Source organism: Perognathus longimembris, chromosome 1 (assembly GCF_023159225.1).
Source record: "Perognathus longimembris pacificus isolate PPM17 chromosome 1, ASM2315922v1, whole genome shotgun sequence".
Taxonomy (NCBI): domain Eukaryota; kingdom Metazoa; phylum Chordata; class Mammalia; order Rodentia; family Heteromyidae; genus Perognathus; species Perognathus longimembris.
The window spans coordinates 71003060-71022252 of NC_063161.1; the positions used below are offsets into that span (position 1 = coordinate 71003060).

Genomic DNA, 19193 nt, shown 5'->3' on the forward strand with positions numbered 1-19193 from the left:
GAGATGGAAGAGAAAATAGGCAAGGAGAGTGCTTCCTCCTTGCTCTAGCCTAAGGATAGAGGAAAGGAGGTAGAAATGTGCAGTGGGCACCAGACAAGGGGATACACCTGTAACTACAGCACTCAGGAAACTGAGGCAAAAGGATCAAGTCTCAGATCAGTCTAGACAACATAGCAAGAATCTGTCTACAAATGGAGGTGGAAATCAGGATTGGAGCTCAGGCAAAAGGTTCTTGAAGGGCTGGGGATATAGCCTAGTGGCAAGAGTGCCTGCCTCGGATATACAAGGCCCTAGGTTCAATTCCCCAGCACCACATATACAGAAAACGGCCAGAAGTGGCGCTGTGGCTCAAGTGGCAGAGTGCTAGCCTTGAGCAAAAAGAAGCCAGGGACAGTGCTCAGGCCCTGAGTCCAAGGCCCAGGACTGGCCAAAAAAAAAAAAAGGTTCTTGAAGTCTGGGCACTGGTGGCTCATGCTGTAATCCTAGCTATTCATGAGAATGACATCCTAAGGATCAAAGCCAGCAGACAAATCTGAGACTCACGTCCAATTAACCAGCAATAAACGAAGTGGAGGTGTGCCTCAAGTGATAAGAGGAGCCACCTTGAGTGAAAAACCCAAATGAGAGCCCAAGGCACTGAGCTCAAGTGCCAGTACTGGCACAAAAAGGAGGAGGAAAAGTTTCAAGACAGTTTTTAAACACAAAATGCTGAGAGAGGGATTCAAGGCAGGTTTTTTTTTTTTACTTTGATTTTTAAAATTTGTGATGTAGGTTTCCCGTGCCAGAATAGGTTTGGGGACTGTTTCATAAAATAGAAAGGAAATGAGGCTCACTTAGTCTTCCATAGACACATTAACATAAAGAATGGAAAAGAATCACATGTTACAGTGGGGAAGAACAGAAGTGTAAGATGGTTCTCATGTGACAGACCCTAGGCAGCCTTGTTCTGCCTTTTCTAGCCAAGCTTGCCTTTCCAGGCGTGGTTCACCTTTATCAGCCTCTATCTTCTTGGACTGTTTTTCATCTTCAGAGATGGGAACTCTCTAGATTTCTGAGTGCCTGTCCTGTTCTCTTCCTCTGTCCAACTTTATCTTAGTTTCCCTTCTGAATATATTTGTCCACCGTCCTGGCAGTAAAAGACCCTCTATACTTGGTATCAGTGGACAAGCAGTCTTGTTTCTTGCTTTCTTCCCTTACTTGACATGTCACCTATGTTTACCAGGTTTTCTTCTTATTAATTGTCAAGGTGATGTACAGAGAGGTTACAGTTTCATACATTAGGCATTGGATACATTTCTTCTACTGTTTGTTACCTCCTCCCCCCTCCCCCTCAAGACAGTTTTTAAACTCACAAAATGCTGAGTGTGGGATTGCACACCTGTCATTCCAGGTACACAGTAAGTATAAATAGGTGGATCACAGTCCAGTGTGTTGGCCCCTGGGAAAAAAAATTGGACCCTACTCAAAAAATAAACACCAAGTCAGGCACTAATGGCTCACACCTCTAATTCTAGCAACACTAAAGAGACAGAGATCTGGGAATGAAGATTCAAAGCCAGCCTAGGCAGGAAATAACCAATGATTATTTAGAGATAAGTGGTCAAGAGCCAGCCATGAGTGAAAAATTAGAGAGCAGGAGTCCAAGCCCCAATACCACAAAAAAGAGAAGGAAAAAAAAAAGTGTAACTCAGCAGTAAAATGCTTTCCTAGCATACCTGAGGCTTTAAGTTTCATCCTCAACACTGCAAAGCAAAACAAGAAAAAAAAAAAAAACAAGGAAATGAAGTGGAAAATGGACTGGGGTAGAGGTGGCAGAGGCTAATGACTGACTGGGGTGGGGGTCTGGGAAGTGCAGGGAGGAGTAGGGTAGATCTGCTCACGAGGCCCCTAGTTCCACCCCCTTCTTGGGTCAATATTTATGTGTCCTGGCCTAGACAGGCTCCCTGGCCTTGCCACTGTCCCAGATGTCTCCCTGTCCCGCCTTCCCCACCGACCGCCCAGCTGGCCGGTCCCCACGCCCACACACCCCGGCTGCTTCATCTGGCACTGGTTATCTTGCCACTGCTGCTGCTGCTGCTGCCGCTGCCGCCGCTGCTGCTGCTAAATCCAGTTGTTGCTTCCTGCAGGCCAAGACCCAGAACCCCCCACCATGCTGCTTACCATCCCAGCCTCCCTCCTGGGGCCCTTCCTCGTGGCCTGGGTGCTGCCTCTTGCTCAGGGCCAGACCCCCAACTATACCAGGTAGGTCTTTAGATGGCTCAAGTGAGTTTCAAAGCCCTGACTCCAGGTCAGGCTTCCAGATGTTCAGGGGTATTCTGCCAGGTCCCCCCTATTTCCTATCTCCCTTTCTCTCCGGTTCCCAAGTCCTCCCCATTCTGCTGCAAGACTAAGCAGGACTCTTGCAAGACATTCCCCCACCCCCCACACCCTTCTCCCTCCACTCAGAACCATGGTCCTCTATGCAGCCTGAAGGGAGAGAGAGTCAAGACCTTGAACTTGCCTGGCAGCTGATATCTGGGTTCCAGGAAGAAATGTGAGATGGTGGGGCGAAGAGGGGACAGCAAGTGAAGACTTGGGATTTGGGGGGGGGGTCAAATAGCTGAACAAGAAGCAGAGCAGAGATGGAGGCCAGGGAGCCCCATCTCTAGGTCCAATTGCAGGCCGCCTCGTGGCTTCTCCACATCTGGAAGCAGTTAGGCTGTTAGGCGGCTCCTGACTCCTGGCAGGCAGGGTAAAACTGAGGATTCCCGGAATTCCTGTCGGGTGGGGGTGGGGCCCATGGAGACCCAGGGATGCAGTCGTTGCTAGTCCCACTTTTTTTTTAAATTCCCTGCATGAATCCCTTGACCCTCAATGCCAGTCCCTACGGGCCTTCCTCATCACCCCCTTCCCTCATCACCCCATCCCCAGCTCTCTACTGCTCCCCCCACCCCACCCCAGCTCTTGATGAACCCCTTTTATGTCCTCCAGACCTGTGTTCCTGTGTGGAGGGGATGTGACGGGGGAGTCTGGTTACGTGGCAAGCGAGGGCTTCCCCAACCTCTACCCCCCAAATAAGGAGTGCATCTGGACCATCACGGTGAGAAGGCCCCTAGCCCCTGACCTGAGTCAGTCTCCCAGGCCAGTGCCTGTCTGCTGAGGGCACCATCTTCTCAATCCTGGGAAGGCCAAGCTGCTACTCTGCTGCTCACTGGAGGCTAAAGCCCCTACAATAACAAGGGCCCTTCTGCACCTTAATCTCTGTCTGTCTGCCTCTGTTTCTTTCTCATTCTCCCTGCCTCCACCTCTCATCCTGGGGCTTGAACTCAGGGCCTGGGTTCTGTCCCTGAGCTTTTTTTTTGCACAGGCCAGTGCTCTACCACTTTGTGCCACAGTACCACTTCCAGTTTTCTGGTGGTTAATTAGAAATGAATCTCACAGACTTTCCTGCCCAGGCTGGCTTGAACCACAATCTTCAGGTCTCAGCCTCCTGAGTAACTAAGATTGCAGGCGTGAGCCACCCACTGGTGTCCAGTGCCCTGAGCTTTTTTACTGAAGGCTGGTGCTCTACCCCTTGAGGCACAGCTTCCCTTCTGGTTTTGGTAGTAGAACCTCCTGGACTTTCTTGCCCAGGCTGGCTTCTAAGTGCAATCCTCAGATCTCTGCCTCCTGAATCACAAGGATTACAGACATAGGCCACTGGCTCCAGGCTCTCTCTCTGTCTTTGTTGCACTGTCTCAGGCAGTGTATAACCCATACTTGAACTCATGATCCTCTCCTCCTGCTGGCATTACAAGCAATTACAGGCCAATGCTAGCATTACAGGCAAGCAACACCACGCCCATTCCAGTCTCTGTCTTTCTCTCTTGTCTGTCTGTCTTTCTCTTTCTTTCTCCACCCCTCCCCAATCCTGGGGCTGAACTCAGGGCCTGGGCACTGCCCCTGAGCTTTGCTCAAGGTTGGTGCTTCAACACTTGAACCACAGCTACATTTTCAGTTTTTGTGTGTGTGCTTAATTGGAGATAAGAGTCTTGTGGACCTTCCTGTCCAGGCTGGCTTTGAACCATGATCTTCAGATCTCAGCCTCCTGAGTAGCTAGGATTAAAAGCATAAGCCACTCCCATTAGTCTAGGCCTTACTTCTTTTGTGTGTGTGTGTGTGTGTGTGTGTGTGTGTGTGTGTGTGTGTGTGTGTTTTCAAATCCTGGTGCTTGAGCTCAGGGCCTGAGCACTGTCCCTGTTTGTTTGGTTGGTTTTTTTTGCTCAAGGCTAGCACTCTGCCCCTTGAGCCACAGCGCCACTTCTGGCCGTTTTCTATGTATGTGGTACTGGAGAATTGAACCCCGGGCTTCATGTTTATGAGGCAAGCACTCTTCCACTAGGCCATATTCCCAGCCCTAAGCCTTACTTCTTAACTAAACTCAAATCCTGATGCTCAAATCCCAGCTTCCTTCCTGTTCTCTATCTCTGGAACCCAGGTCCTCTGGGCTACACCGGCATGGGGTCCCTTCCAGTGGAGGCTTCTGTAGGGAAGGCTTGGGGAAAGGGGGCTGCCCTCCCTCAGGGCGGTGTGCAGCTCACTTCCTGGGTGTCTGGGCCCCATCTTGTCTCAGGTCCCTGAGGGCCAGACTGTGTCCCTCTCCTTCCGAGTCTTCGACCTGGAGCTGCATCCGTCTTGCCGGTATGATGCTCTGGAGGTCTTTGCTGGGTCTGGAACTTCGGGCCAGCGGCTCGGCCGCTTTTGTGGGACGTTTAGGCCTGCCCCCGTCGTGGCCCCCAGCAACCAAGTGACCTTGAGGATGACCGCGGACGAAGGCACAGGAGGGCGCGGGTTCCTGCTCTGGTACAGCGGGCGGCCCACCTCTGGCACTGGTGAGCGCCCCTGGCCTGCACTTCTCCCTCTCCTGACCCCGCCCTGCACCAGGCCCCCCACACCCCCTAACCTTGACCCCCAGATGTCTCCCCCATCCCCCAGAGCTCAGGGCCACCACTACTCCCTCGCCCTTTCTTCTCACTCACCGCCCCTCCAGTCCCTCTTCCCCATCTTCTCTCCCCCTCCTGCTCCTGCCCCCCCTCTTCCAGGGCCCCCCCCAGGCGCAAGGCGGAAATGGGTCATGGACCCGCGGGTGGAATGGGCGGCCTGGGGTTACTGGGACGGTGAGTAACTGCCCGCCCCCCTCCGCAATCGGGCGCCCGCTGACGGGACGCACGGTGTGGGGGGCACCCCAGGACTGGGGGGCTACGTTTCCCCCACCTGGAGTCCTCCACACCCAAGCCCTAGGTTCTCGATTGCGGTCCCATCACCCCCTCCCGGCAGAAAAGTCGCTTTGAGAATGTTTCAGGCAGGCTCCCCCCCCCCTCACCAAGGGGCCGGTGGAGGACCCGCTTGCCGTGCAGGGGGCTTCCATGGCCGCACAGACTTTCCTGCCGGGCCGGGGAGATGGGATCTGCCAGGGGAAGGGGTGCGGTGTGGCGGCGGGCTGGGGAGGGCCAAGAAGGGAGTGGTCCAGCCAGCTCCTCCCCATCCCAAGCCCTCTCCTCTTCCTCCTCCGGCTAGCCTCCCCTCTTCTACGTCCCCCCATCCTGAGACCCAGGCACCCTGCTGCCAGCCCGGCCCGGCACCCGCCTTCCCCAGGGCTGACCGGGGTCTCCACTACCCCCACCCTGCCTCTCTCTCCCCTTCCCAGAGCACCAGTTTTGTGGGGGGCGGCTGGAGAAGGCACAGGGAACCCTGACCACGCCCAACTGGCCCGAGGCCGATTACCCCCCAGGCATCAGCTGTTCCTGGCACATCATCGCGCCCCCAAACCAGGTACCGACTCCCTGCTGACCGAGCTCTGGGTTCCCTCCCACCCCGGGTCCTGAGCGCACACCTGTGGAGACCCAAACCAGACCTGGAGCCCGTCTGCACGCAACCCCAACATTGTAGCTGTAACACTGTGGTGGAGCTGGCGCGGTGGCTCACGCCTGTAACTCCGCCTACTCTGGAGGGTGAGATCTGAGGATCGCCTGGGCAGGAAAGTCCAAGCGGCCCTTGTCTCCAATTAATCACCAAAACCTCCCAGAAGTGGAGCTGTGGCTCAGGTGGTAGAGAGCCAGTCTTGAGGAGGGAAAAAAAAAAAAAAGCTTGGATAGCATCTAGGCCCTGAGTTCAAGCCCCAGGACCGGAACCAAAAACAAAAACGGCACACCCCAGCAGGGTCCCCTTGAATGAGTGCGGGAGGTAGGTGGCATGGAGGGGTGCAGGGCACCGGGGCCCTGTTCAGCCTACGTCTGGGCGGCCGACAGGTGATCGCGCTGACCTTCGGGAAGTTCGACGTGGAGCCGGACACCTACTGTCGCTACGACTCTGTCAGCGTGTTCAACGGAGCCGTGAGCGACGACTCCAAGAGGCTGGGGAAGTTCTGCGGGGACACGGCGCCTGGGTTAGGGGCGGGGCCTAAGACGGGGGCGTGGCTCGGAGGAGGGGCGGGGCCTGGGCTAGAATAGGAGCTTAAGTCAGAGGGCGTGGCTCGGAGGAGGGCTGGGGTCTTTGGCGAGGGGCGAGGCTCCAGCCAAAGGGCGTGGTCTTTGGTTGTGTGGGTGGGGCTGGGGCGGGGCCTAGGCCCGGGGGCGGGGCTGGGCAGATTGGGCGGCAGCCGAGCACAAGGATTGCACAGCAGTTGGCCGGCTAGGAGGCCTGGCACCTAGTTTGGGGTCAGTGGAGTAAGAACCATGTGAGGGTCACCAGTGTGTAATCCTCGCTATTCAGGAGGTTTAGACCTGAGAATCACGGTTGAAAGCCAGCTGGAGGGGAGCACAGAAATCCGACTCAAATAACTAGCAAAAAGCCAGAAGTGTAGATGTGACTTAAGTAGTAGAGTTCCAGCCTTGGGCAAAAAAAATAAAAAAGCTAAGTGAACTAAGTGAAAACGCCAGGCCCTGAGTTCAAGGCCCAATCTGAGCACAAAAAGAACCAGAAAGGGGTTCTATGATGTCAAGAAGTTAGTGCAAGCCACCAAAGGCTGGAAGGGGAAAGGGGTGCCTTGACACCTCCCCCCAACCACTGCCACCCTCAGCACCATCTCCTCAGAAGGGAATGAACTCCTGGTCCAGTTCGTTTCGGATCTCAGTGTCACCGCCGATGGCTTTTCTGCCTCCTACAAGATGCTTCCACAGGGCACTGCTGAAAAACAGCCAGCCCCTAGCCCAAGAGAGGATGTCCCCAAAGTCAAGCCGCCCACCAAGCCCAAGGTCCAACCTACCAAGAAGCCAGTGGCCTCCCCTGACACTCATGAGACTCCAGTGCGCCCAGGTGAGTCTGGGAAGGAGGTAGAAAGGGATTGTGTCAAGAAATCCTTTCTTGAGCCTGGCACCTGTAATTCCACCTTAGGAGGCTGAGATCTGAGGATCTCAGTTCAAAGCCAGCCCAGGAAGGAAAATTGGTGAGATTCTTATCTCCAATAAATCACCAAAAAGCTGGAAATGGAGCTATAGATCAAGCTCAGATGGTGCTCAGGCTCTAAATTTAAACCCCAGGACTGGCACACTCTCTCTCTCTCTCTCTCTCTCTCTCTCTCTCTCTCTCTCTCTCTCTCTCTCTCTCTGTTATTCAGCACTCACTATGCCTTCTTCCTCCCAGCCACTAGATAGAGCTGTCTGAGGAGCTGTCTACTAGCATGCATTTGCTCCCTAGCAGCACAAAAGGGGGAAAGTGGTTCTTCCTCCTTTCTGGGTTGTTGTTATGGTTGGTGAACATCTCTCCCTCTCATCCAGATGCACCAAGAGCTCCCTGCCCAGTTCCATGCCGCAGGACAGGCACCTTGCAGAGCAACTTCTGTGCCAGTAATCTGGGTAAGCAGCTCTTCCCCTAATGCAAGAGAGAGAAGTCCAGCCCTGGTCTCCTGCCTCTTCACCTCTCACTCCACCTTCCCACAGTGGTGACCGGGACAGTGAAGTCCATAGTTCGGGGCCCAGGTGAAGGCCTTACCGTCACTGTCAGTCTCATTGGTGCTTACAAAACCGGAGGACTGAATCTGCCCCCTCTACCCACGGACAAGTCCTTGAAGTTTTATGTACCCTGCCGGCAGTGCCACCCCATGAAGAAAGGTAATACAAATAGACTATGGGGAGACGGGATGCTAAGACACACCAAAATGAGAAGAGGTGTAGAATTGGCCTGACACTGGTGGCTCAAGCCTATAATCCTAGCTGCTCTGGAAGCTGAGCTCTGAGGATCGCAGTTCAAAGCCAGCCCAAGCAGAAAAGACTCTTTATTTCCAGTAAACTACTCAGGAAAAGCTGGAAGTGGTGCTGTGACTCAAGTGATAGAGTGCTAGCCTTGAGCACAAAGAGGCTCAAGGCAGCACCCCAGGGCCCCTGAGTTCAAGCTCCAGGAATAGAAAAAAAAAGTTGAAGTGAAGGTGTGGCTCAAGTGGTAGAGTGCCAGCCTAAAAGTAACAATGCCTAGGCCCTAAGTTCAAGCCCCAGTACTAGCACAAGACTCAGTGATATAAGCCCTCAATTTTCCCTTCCCTCTGTTTTCTTCGAAGGATCCAGTTATCTGCTGATGGGTCAGATGGATGTGAGCAGAGGTCCCATCCTTCCTCCAGAAAGCTTTGTGGTACTCTACCGGGCCAACCAGGATCAGATCCTCAAAAATCTAAGCAAGAGGAAGTGTCCCTCCCAAGCTGTTCGGGCTGCTTAAGATCCAGGCCCAGGCCTTGGATCCTTTGTTTTCCCCAAATAAATATATGTTAACTGAGAAAGGGGTCAGATCTCCATTTCTACGGTTTAGTGGCCCATCCTCAGAATTTTATGAGCTCATGAGTTTCTTCCACAGATTTGAACTATTCAGAATATTTTGAAACTGTTATGTGAGGTCGTGTGTGTGTGTGTGTGTGTGTTCTGGGACTGGGGCTTAAATGCAGGGCCTTCCACTCTTGCTCCGACTTTCTGAGGCGAGCACTTTTACCACTAGGCCATATTCCCAGCCCTTGCTCGGGTTTTCCCACTTAAAGCTGATGCTCTGCCATTTGAGTCACACCTCTGCTTCCTGTATAGCCTATCCTATAACCCCCTTTTGCTTAAAGTTCTCTCCATAGTTCTCATAATAAAATCCAGAGTCTTATGCTGGGTACTTTTTGGTGATCTTTCTAATCTCTGCCATCTACGTAGCTAGGATTATGGATGTGTACCATCACATTCGGCCTTATAGTAGGATCTAAGACTTTGTACTCCGCATCTTCTCTCATACTTCCTCCTCATGGCTTACTGTTGCCTGCCTGTTTTCCTTCTTGCTTTTTAAAAAAAAAATTATTTTATTTTTTTCTGTTTCTAGGGCTTGAACTCAGGGTCTGGGTGCTGTCCCTGATTCCCCCCACCCCCCCCACACACACTCAAGGCTAGTGCTTTACCACTTGAGCCACATAGCCCCACTTCTAGTTTTTTGTTTGTTGGTTGGTTTTTGCTAGTTCATTAGAGACAAGAGTCCCACAGCCTTTCCTGCCAGGGCTGGCTTTTAAACCATGATCCTCGGCTGCCTGAGTAGCTAGGACTACAGGGTGAGCCACTCACACCTGTCTTTATTTATTTTATTTTGCAGGTACTGGGGCTTAACCTCAGGGCTTTTCACTTTTGCTCAGCTTTTGTGTTCATAGATGGGTGTTCTACCACTTGAGTAATACTTCCACTTAGGCTTTTTTTTTTTTTGCCAGTCTGGGCCTTGAACTCAGGGCCTGAGCACTGTCCCTGGCTTCTTTTTGCTCGGCTAGCACTGTGCCACTTGAGCCACAGCACCACTTCTGGCCTTTTTTTTTTTTTTTTTTTTTTTTTGGTGGCCAGTCCTGGGCCTTGGACTCAGGGCCTGAGCACTGTCCCTGGCTTCTTCTTGCTCAAGGCTAGCACTCTGCCACTTGAGCCACAGCGCCACTTCTGGCCGTTTTCTGTATATGTGGTGCTAGGGAATTGAACCCAGGGCCTCATGTATATACAAGGCAAGCACTCTTGCCACTAGGCCATATCCCCAGCCCCTTTCTGGCCATTTTCTATATATGTGGTGCTGAGGAATCGAACCCAGGGCTTCATGTATATGAGGCAAGCACTCTTGCCACTAGGCTATATTCCCAGCCCCACACTTAGGCTTTTTGCTGGTTAATTGGAGATATGAGTCTCATGGACTTGGCTTCAAAGTGAATCTCAGATCTCAGGCTCCTGAGTCACTGGGATTAGAGGTGTGAGTGCCTGGCTCCACCCTCTTTTTTTCTGGGATCTTCTGTCCTCATTCTCCTGAGTCCTCGGATTACAGACCTCCACTTTTCCATTCCAAATAGCAGGCACTATTTTAAATGCTGAAGAAAAAAGAGAAAAGAAAATGAAGTTTCTGCTCTTTTGGACAGGAAAGACTATATTGGAGGAGAGGGGGGAATTTTTTTAAAATTTATTTTTGGCAGTACTTGAACTCAAGGCCTCAAGCTCGCTAGGCTGGCAAGCTACCACTTGAGTCACACCTCCAGTCTTACTTTTCTTTTGCTGGTTATTGTGGAGATGAAGTCTAGGAAACATTTCTGTCCATGATGGCTTTAAACCATGATTCTCTAGATCCAAGCCTCTTGAGTAGCTAAGATTACAGGTGTGAGTCACCAATGCTCAGCACAAAATAGGATTTTTTTGGGGGGGGGGGAGGTTGTGGGGCTTGAACTAAGGGCCTAACATTTTTGCTAGCTCCACTTTTGGTTTTCTGGTGGTTAATTGGAGATGAGTCTCATGGGCCAGGTGCTGGTGGCTCAGGCCAATAAGCCTGGCTACTCAGGAGGCTGAGACCTGAAGTTCACCATCTGAAGCCAGCCCAGCAGAAAAGTCTCCGTGAGACTCTTACCCCACAAATAACCACTCAGAAGCCGGAAGTGGCACTGTGGCTCAAAGTGGTAGCAAAAGAACTCAGGCACAGGGCCCAAGCCCTGCTTGAGTTCAAGTCCCACAAAAGCAACCAAAAATAAGTCTCGGGAACCCCCGCCCCCTCGGCTGGCTTGGAACCAAGATCCTCAAATCTCAGCTTCCCAAGCAGCACCCGGCCTGAGAACTCCCCTCTGCAATTCCAGCTACACGGGAGATGAGATGTTAGCAAGACCCATCTTTATAAACAAGTGAATACTTGTCAACCTCAGCCTGCTTGGCAGCAGGCCCCAAACTAAAATAAAACGTCTTCATCGGACCAAAAAAGAAAAACGCTAAAGCAAAAGGGCCTGAGGTGTGGGTGAAGTGGTAGAGGCGCACTAGGTCTTGAGTTCAAACCCCAGTACCAAACGAACAAACCAAAAGAGGCGGGCAAGGAGGGCTTTTTTGTATTATTTTGTGCTCAGGGAAGGTTTTCCCGTCAGACCCATTTGACTTTTGCTACGTTCATTGTGTGGCCTGGAGTGCTAACGGTCATCGCCGTGTAGAAGCGTTTTCCTCATAAGTAACCAGAGTGAAGATGCGGTGGCCGGGCTTGCGAGTCCCGATTGGCTCGGCAAACGGGGGCGCGTCCCGGCCCTGGCGGGAAGGAACAAACCCGGAGTGTGTCCCGGAAAGATGGAGGAATCCGGCAATCTCCAGAGACCCAGAGAACGCGGCAGGGTTACTTCCGGACTTCCGTAGGCGCTTTAGTACAGCCCTTAAGAAGCTTGCGTCATTGAAATCCAGCCAATCACCATCGTCAGAAGGCAGGTCTTTAAGGGCACCAATCAGGGCAAACTTGAGCGGAAGCGAGACCACCTTGACCAATAAGGGGAGACATACGGCAAGTGTAGGAGAGACTCTCAGGAAAATGGCGTCACCAGCCTGGCCACAAGCTGATTGGCAGGTGTTTTGACCACAGGGTGATTATCTGGGCACGAGGGTCCCGTTCGGAGACCGAGCACGAGCCGAGCTCAGGGAGGGACTGGACACAGACTCAGGTGTCCGGATAGCAGGAAGAAGGCAGCGTAGCACCAGAGGAGGCCGCCGCGGAGGGCGGAGTCTGGCGGGAAAACGGGGCGGGAGGGCTGAGCCTCCCGGAAGGGGCGGGGCCTGGGAGAGGCGGGGCCTACGGAGCTCCGGGCCCGGGCTGAAAGAGAAGGCCCGGATTGGGAGCACCGAGGTGGGCGTGACTGTCGGGTAGAGACTTGGGGGCGGTGTCTACAGGACGGCGCTGGGGAGTGGGGCCGAGCTGGAAAGGAAAAAGGTTTAGGTGGGGGAGGGGGTCCTGGGTCTTTGCGGGGTTCAGAGGCAGCGGTGCCACTAACCCAACCCAAGCCCGGCCCCCCAATCTCATCTCATCCCCTTAAGACTCCAGGCCGTGCCCCCTTAAGCTCTGCCCTCGGATGTCCGACCGCCCAGAGCCTGCATGCGCCGAGGGGCGCCCCAGGACCAGGAGCTGGTGGGTCCGGGGGCCCCTGGGCGGGGGTCCCGGGGCGCCCCTCCTCCCGCGGGACTCGTGGTCCCGGTGCTGGTCTTTCCACCGGATCTAGTATTCAGGGCGGACCAAAGGAGCGGACCCCGGCAGCTGCTGACTCTCTACAACCCTACGGGAACTGCGCTCCGCTTCCGAGGTGCAGGGGTTTTGCCCTTCGACCTAGGGATCTGGGGGGAGCGCGGTGAGGGGGGCTTGGAGGAGACAGAGGAGCCGGGCTGGATGTCTAGCGTTGGAGCCGGGACAGCCCTGGGGTAGAAAGGCAGAGGGGCTTCTGATGTCCCACCGTGAGTAAGTCTTGCTTGGGGTCTTTTTTCGGTATGTCTTCTTTCCAGTTCTGTGCACAGCACCTGCCAAATATACGGTGTTTGACGCAGAAGGGTTCGTGAGGCCTCAGTCCTGCATTGACATGTGAGTGAGTTGGAAGAGTTGCGGGGGGGGGGGGGCGGGAGGCGCTGGTGGAAGCCTAGGGTTAGGGCACCTTGTTGTCTCAGGTCTGAGATCTTCTCCTCTTCAAACTGTTTCCCTACCCTCTATCTGCACCCTAAGTGAAAGGCCCCTGGGACAGGGACAGACCTGAATTTCCCTGGATAACTGCCTCCCAATCACCTCTTTCTTATCTTGGAGTTAGAGTGATTCGCCATGTGGCCCCCATTCCCAGCCACTATGATGTCCAGGATCGCTTCCGCATTGAGCTGTCTGAGGAGGGGGCTGAGGGCCGAATGGTGGGACGGAAGGACATTACCTCCGTACTGAGGGCCCCAGCATACCCCCTTGAGCTTCAAGAACAGCCTGAGCCAGCACCTCACCCAGGACCACCTGCCTGGACAGCACCACTTCCAGCCAGACAGTTCCAAGACAGTGAGTTAATGAGGATTCTTGAGTTCTGTGTGTGTGTGTTTGTGTGTGTGTGTGTGTGTGTGTGTGTATTTTATGTGCCATTACTGGGGCCTGAACTCAGGGCCTCCCTCTGTCCCTTAGCTTTACCACTCAAGGCAGCACTCTTAACACTTGAGCCACAGCTTCATTCACCTCTTGCTTTTCAGTGGTTAATTGAAAATGAGAGGCTCATGAACATTCCTGTCTGGGCTGGCTTTGAACCAGGGTCCTCAGATAGCATCCTCCTGCATAGCTAGAATGAACAGGTGTGAGCCACTGGTGCCCAGTTCTTGATTTTTTTTTTTTTTTTTGTCAGTGTGGGACTTGAACTCTGGGCCTGGGTGCTGTCTCTGAGCTCTTCAGCTTAAGGCTAGTGCTCTACCAATTGAGCCACAGTGCCACTTCTGGTTTTCTTTTCTTTTTTTTTTTTTTTTTTTTTTGCCAGTCCTAGGCCTTGAACTCAGGGCCTGAGTACTTTCCCTGGCTTCTTTTTGCTCAAGGCTCACACTCTGCCACTTGAGCCACAGCGCTCCTTCTGGCCATTTTGTATATATGTGGTGCTGGGGAATCGAACCTAGGGCTTTGTGCACATGAGGCAAGCACTCTTGCCACTAGGCCATATCCCCAGCCCCCACTTCTGGTTTTCTGGTGGTTAATTGGAGGTAAGAGGCTCATAGACTTTCCTGCCCAAGCTGGCTTTGAACCATGATCCTCAGATCTCAACCTCCTGAGTAGCTAGGGTTACAGGTGTGCGCCACCAGCACCTGTCTAGTTCTTGAATTCTTTTTTTTTTTTGGCCAGTCCTGGGGCTGGGACTCAGGGCCTTAGCACTGTCCCTGGCTTCTTTTTGCTCAAGGCTAGCACTCTGCCACTTGAGTCACAGCGCCACTTCTGGCCATTTTCTATATATGTGGTGCTGGGGAATTGAACCCATGTATATGGGGCAAGCACTCTTGCCACTAGGCCATATCCCCAGCCCCCTAGTTCTTGAATTCTTTAGGAAGGGAGAACTAGCAATAAATCTGCAGATGAGCTAAATTTGATTTAAAGAAGTGTTTTTGCCTTCTGGTTGAGATACTCCTAGTTGAGATTTTTGTATCAGGTAAGGGAAGGAACTGCAATTTCCTTGGTATCTAGTTTCTGTTTAGAGGAAAATATTCTTCCTTAGCTTTAGCTGCGATACTTCTTATCGGATATCAGATAACTGCAGTTCATACTAAGCAGTTAAGTTGTAGAGTTGGTTGTTGGGTTTGGGAGATAAAGGGCTCTGCTCATCAGATGGGTACACAGGCCAGTAAAGAAGGCAGTTGGAAGAGAAGATTTCCTATGCCTGTGGGGTCAGAGGCTCCAGGGAAGAGAGGACACTCACAGTGTGCCCATGGGAGGCAATACAAGTAGATACATAAGCTGGAGACTGGTGGCTCACACCTATCACTCTAGCTGCTCAGGAGGCTGAGATCTGAAGATCACAGTTTGAAGCCAGCCTGAGCAGGTGAGTCCATGAGACTCTTATCTCCAGTTAACCACCAAAAGGCCCGAAGTATAGTGTGGCTCAAGGTAGAGTGCCAGCCTTGAGTGAAAAAGCTAGAGAAGAGGAGCTGGGAATATGGCCTAATGGTAAAGTGCTCACCTCATATACATGATGCCCTGGGTTCAATTCCTCAGCACGACATATATAGAAAAAGTCAGAAGTGGCGCTGTGGCTCAAGTGACAGAGTGCTAGCCTTAAGCAAAAAGAAGCCAGGGACAGTGCTCAGGCCCTGAGTTCAAGCCCCAAGACTGGCAAAAAAAAAAAAAAGAGAGAGAGAGAGAGAGAAAGAGAGAGTACCATGGCCCTGAGGGCAAGCCCCAGTGCAAAAGCTGATGTATCCTCAGCCTTACCTTTGGAGGATCCTGGGTGGGGGCTGGACCAGGGGCAGCCATTGCCGATGAACTTGTTTCCCAGACCCCCGCCAGCAACTGGCCACCAGCTCCTTCCTGCTCTTCTTGCTGACGGGCGTAGTCTCTGTGGCCTTCCTACTGCTCCCGCTCCAGGATGAACTGGGCAGCCAGCTGCCACAAGTCCTCCATGTCTCCTTGGGACAGAAGTTGGTGGCAGCTTATGTGTTAGGTGAGCCCAGTGAATCCAGGCCCACTTCCAAAGATGGGGCACCAGGGGGCAGGGGAGGACTGCTGGCAGGGACTCACTGTTTCCTCTCCCCACCTCTAGGCCTCCTCACCATGGTGTTCCTCCGGACCTGAGCTCCCTGCTCAACCCAGCCCCCCTCTCCTCCCCAGGCAGGGACCTGAGGTGGCCACTGTGATGCTCATACCTAGCCTCGACTCTCTTCTACATCCTGACCACCCCCTCAGCTTCACCCCCACCCCCAAGACAAACATCCAGGGATTTGTACTCATTTTCCAAGTTGAATAAAATGCATTTTTAAAATCAAAATGAGAGTATTTGCCCCTATCTTCCGATTTCGTGTGTGTGTGTGTGTGTGTGTGTGTGTGTGTGTGTGTGTGTGTTGGTCCCTGGGGCTTGAATTTAGTTTGTGTCTGGGTGCTGTTCCTGAGCTTTTTGCTTGAGGCTAGCAGTCTACCACTTTGAGCTTTTTGACTTGTCACTGGGCATTGGTGACTCATGCCTATAATCCTAGATACTCAGGATGCTGAAATCTGAGGATCACGGTTCAAAGCCAGCCTGGACTGAAAACTCCCTGTGAGACTCTTATCTTTAATCAAGCACTAGAAAACCAGAAGTGGAGCTGTGGCTCAAAGTGGTAGCACACTAGTGTTGAGCAAAAAGAGCTCAGGGACAGTGCCCAAACCCTGAGTTCAAGCCCTACAATCAACCAAAAAATAAGTTTCTCTGATTTGCCTACTCAGGCTGGCTTCCAGTCTGGATCCTTGGATCTCTGCCTCTGAGTAGCTAGGACTACAGGCATGAGTACTGCCACCAGGCTCCCCACTTCCCTTACCCAGACAGCCTCCTCCATTCCCAAGGAGCTGAGGGACCTGGGACAGAGAGAAGTCCAGTGAAGACATAATAGTATGTGACAGTGAACAAGTCATCTAGGTTCTCAGAGCTCTGCTTTCAATCTCTAAAGTGAAGACTGAACGCAGAACCTTGCACATGCTAAGTACACACTTTACATCCTTATCTAGGTTGATTCCAAATCTTTCAGGGCTGGGCTTGGTAGCTCACACCTGTAATCCTAGCTTCTTGTGAAGCATAGGTTGGGAGAATCTTGGTTTCAGGGTAGACAAGGCGAAATGTTGGAAAGTCTCCATCTTGAGAGATGGCTGTCATCACAGCTACATCAGGAAGTTTAAACAGAAGGACAGGGGTCCTGAACAAAAAAGGGAGACTCTAGTTATCAAAAACAACCAGAGTGGGGCTGGGAATATGGCCTAGTGGCAAGAGTGCTCACCTCATATACATGAAGCCCTGGGTGCGATTCCTCAGCACCACATATATAGAAAGTGGCCAGAGGTGGCGCTGTGGCTCAAGTGGCAGAGTGCTAGCCTTGAGCAAAAAAGAAGCCAGGGACAGTGCCCAGGCCCTGAGTTTAAGACCCAGGACTGGCAAAAACAAAACAAACAAACAAAAAAAAGATCTCAGGCTCAAGGTTCAAAGCCAGCCTGGGCAGGAAAGTCTATGAGATGCTTATCTCCAGTTACATAAAAGCCAGAAAGGGTGCTGTGGTAGAGCACTAGTCTTGAGCACAAAAAGTCTGGCACAGTGCCCAGACACCGAGTTCAAGCCCCAGCACTGACCAAAAAGAAAAAGAAAGGGTGTTGGAGGCACAACTCAGCCTGTTCAGTAAGTGTGAAGTTCTGTGTTCAAAGCCCAGTAACAGTAACCAACAGCATCACAGATGGGGCTGCGGTAGCTCATGGAAGGATGGGTAAGGACTTTCCCCAGTTTCAATCCCCTGGTTTCAATATCAGAAAGTAAATAAAAATAGCCATTTTATTCTCATAACTCAAAGGATCAGAACTCCAAAATTAGTCTTTTGGAGCTAAAAATCAAACTGGTTACAAGGCTGAGTTTTTCTGAGAGGAGCAAGGACAGAGTTGATTTCTTTGTATTTTTCAGCTTTTCCAAGCCATTTATGGTCTTGTCTTTTAATTTTTTTCTATATTTAAATGCAAAGCTGGGCACTGGTGGCTCACTCCTGTATTCTTGTAATTCTAGCTACACATATATATTCCTAGCTGAGATCTGAGGATCTCAGTTTGAAGCCAGCCCAAGCAGGAAACTAAAACTTACTAAAAAAAAAAAAAAAAAAAAAAGCCAGAAGTGGCACTGTGGCTCAAGTGGTAGAGTGCTAGCCTTAAGCAAGAGAAGCACAGGGACAGAGCTTGAGTTCAAGTCCCAGGACTGGCAACAAAAACAAAACAAAATAAACAAAAGCAAGTACCAGACTTGAACTCAGGCCTCTCAACACTGGCACTCTACCACTTAAACCATGCTGATTGATTGGAGTCTTTCTAGAAGTTTTTTTTTTTTTGTTTTGTTTTTTTTTTGCCCAGGCTGGGTTTGAACCTCAGATCTCAGCCTCAGGTGAGACTCTTCAGCTGACTAGCAAAAAATCAAACTGGACATGACTCAAGTGACAGAGTACCAGCTGTAAGTGAAAAACCCAAGCAAGATCTTGGAGCCCTGAGTTCAAGCTTCAATACCAGTGCGCACGCACATGCACACGCACACAGATTGTCAGGAAGAGGGTACTAGTGGCTCTTGCCTGTAACACTAGCTACTTATCCTTAAGCCCATGTCCACCCTGGGGTAAGCAGGTAAAAGCTTGTGTGACTGGAGGGGGGGGCGGGGAGGGGGGGAAGAAGGTAGGTGTCCACCATTAATGTTACACTGGCCCACCAGATCTCACTCCCAAGATGTAAATTCAAAGATAAAACTGTTAACAATTGTCAAATGGCAACCACAGAGAAAAAGCTTAGGGAAAAAAGCTAAGCAACAGTGAGACCCTGAATATAAGCCCCAGTCAGGTCTAGGCACCTGTGCCTTTCTTACCAAGCTGAACAGCAGAAACCCATATGCTTGGGAGGGTCTGTCCCTCACTCCAAGGTCCCCTATGCTCAAAAAAAATAAGACTTTTTGTTGTTGTTCAGGTTCCGGGGATTGAAAAGGCTCTGGACCTGTCCTTGAGCTCCTTTTTTGCTAAAGGATGGGTCTCTACTAAAGTCACAGCTTCATTTCTGGCTTTCTGGTAGTTAATTGAAGGTAAAAGTCTCAAGAATATTCCTGCACTAGCTGGCCTCAAACCAGGATCTCAGCCTGAGTAACTAGGCTCACAGGCATGAGCTCCCAGTGACCAGCTCCAGCTTGTTTTTTTTTTTTTGTTTGTTTGTTTGTTTTTGGCTAGTCCTGGGGCTTGAACTCAGGGCCTGAGTACTGTCCCTGGCTTCTTTTTGCTCAAGGCTAGCACTCTGCCACTTGAGCCACAGCGCCACTTCTGGCCGTTTTCTGTATATGTGGTGCTGGGGAATCGAACCCAGGGCCTCATGTATACAAGGCAAGCACTCTTGCCACTAGGCCATATCCCCAGCCCCTCCAGCTTGTTTTTTGTTGTATTGTTGTTGTTGTTTTGGTGCTGGTACTGGGGCTTGAACTTGTGGCCTGGGCTCTGTCCCTGAGCTTCTTTTGTGCAAGCTTGTGCTCTACCACTTGAGCCACAGCTCCTTGTCTGACTTTTTTGGTAGTTTACTGGAGATGAGAGTCTCGCAGACTTTCCTGCCCAGGCTGGCTTTGAACCAAGATCCTCAGATCTCAGCCTCCTGAGTAGCTAGGATTACACGGGGTGCCCTGCTCAGCTCGTTATTTTTGAGACAGGGTTACACGTGGTGCAGGCTTACTTCAAACCCCAGATCCTCCTTTCTCTGCCTCTTAGGTGCTGGGATTACAGGGAGGAGCCACTATACCT

The 19193-nt window shown here is 51.7% G+C and overlaps 2 protein-coding genes across 6 annotated transcripts; both read left to right on the plus strand.

The window, feature by feature from the left end:
* The first annotated feature begins 2042 nt into the window (after window positions 1-2042).
* Pcolce (procollagen C-endopeptidase enhancer) lies at window positions 2043-8725 on the plus strand. The gene is made up of 9 exons (XM_048368334.1): window positions 2043-2241; window positions 2971-3079; window positions 4592-4850; window positions 5666-5790; window positions 6267-6403; window positions 7037-7272; window positions 7734-7811; window positions 7896-8066; window positions 8510-8725. The coding sequence occupies exons 1-9, from the start codon at window positions 2150-2152 to the stop codon at window positions 8662-8664; spliced, it is 1362 nt and encodes a 453-aa protein (XP_048224291.1). The 5' UTR covers window positions 2043-2149; the 3' UTR covers window positions 8665-8725.
* Window positions 8726-11723: 2998 nt separating this feature from the next.
* Window positions 11724-15693, plus strand: Mospd3 (motile sperm domain containing 3). Of its 5 annotated transcripts, none has more exons than XM_048351085.1 (6): window positions 11724-11815; window positions 12264-12526; window positions 12723-12798; window positions 13019-13248; window positions 15212-15376; window positions 15476-15693. In XM_048351085.1, the coding sequence occupies exons 2-6, from the start codon at window positions 12322-12324 to the stop codon at window positions 15505-15507; spliced, it is 708 nt and encodes a 235-aa protein (XP_048207042.1). In that variant the 5' UTR covers window positions 11724-11815; window positions 12264-12321; the 3' UTR covers window positions 15508-15693. The 5 variants fall into 5 exon arrangements, with proteins under 5 accessions (XP_048207042.1, XP_048207076.1, XP_048207049.1 ...); XM_048351119.1 differs by lacking the exon at window positions 11724-11815 and adding an exon at window positions 11819-11893; XM_048351092.1 differs by lacking the exon at window positions 11724-11815 and adding an exon at window positions 11839-11932 and having other exon boundaries at window positions 12262-12526.
* Window positions 15694-19193: the final 3500 nt, after the last annotated feature.

Bases quoted from the DNA above. Each gene is read 5' to 3' on its own strand.
- Mospd3 (XM_048351085.1), top strand. From the start codon at position 12,322: ATGCGCCGAGGGGCGCCCCAGGACCAGGAGCTGGTGGGTCCGGGGGCC. The intron at 13,249-15,211 runs GTGAGTTAATGA...CTTGTTTCCCAG, and splicing joins AGCCAGACAGTTCCAAGACA to ACCCCCGCCAGCAACTGGCC. The intron at 15,377-15,475 runs GTGAGCCCAGTG...CCCCACCTCTAG, and splicing joins GGTGGCAGCTTATGTGTTAG to GCCTCCTCACCATGGTGTTC.
- Pcolce (XM_048368334.1), top strand. From the start codon at position 2,150: ATGCTGCTTACCATCCCAGCCTCCCTCCTGGGGCCCTTCCTCGTGGCC. The intron at 3,080-4,591 runs GTGAGAAGGCCC...ATCTTGTCTCAG, and splicing joins AGTGCATCTGGACCATCACG to GTCCCTGAGGGCCAGACTGT. The intron at 8,067-8,509 runs GTAATACAAATA...TTTTCTTCGAAG, and splicing joins GTGCCACCCCATGAAGAAAG to GATCCAGTTATCTGCTGATG.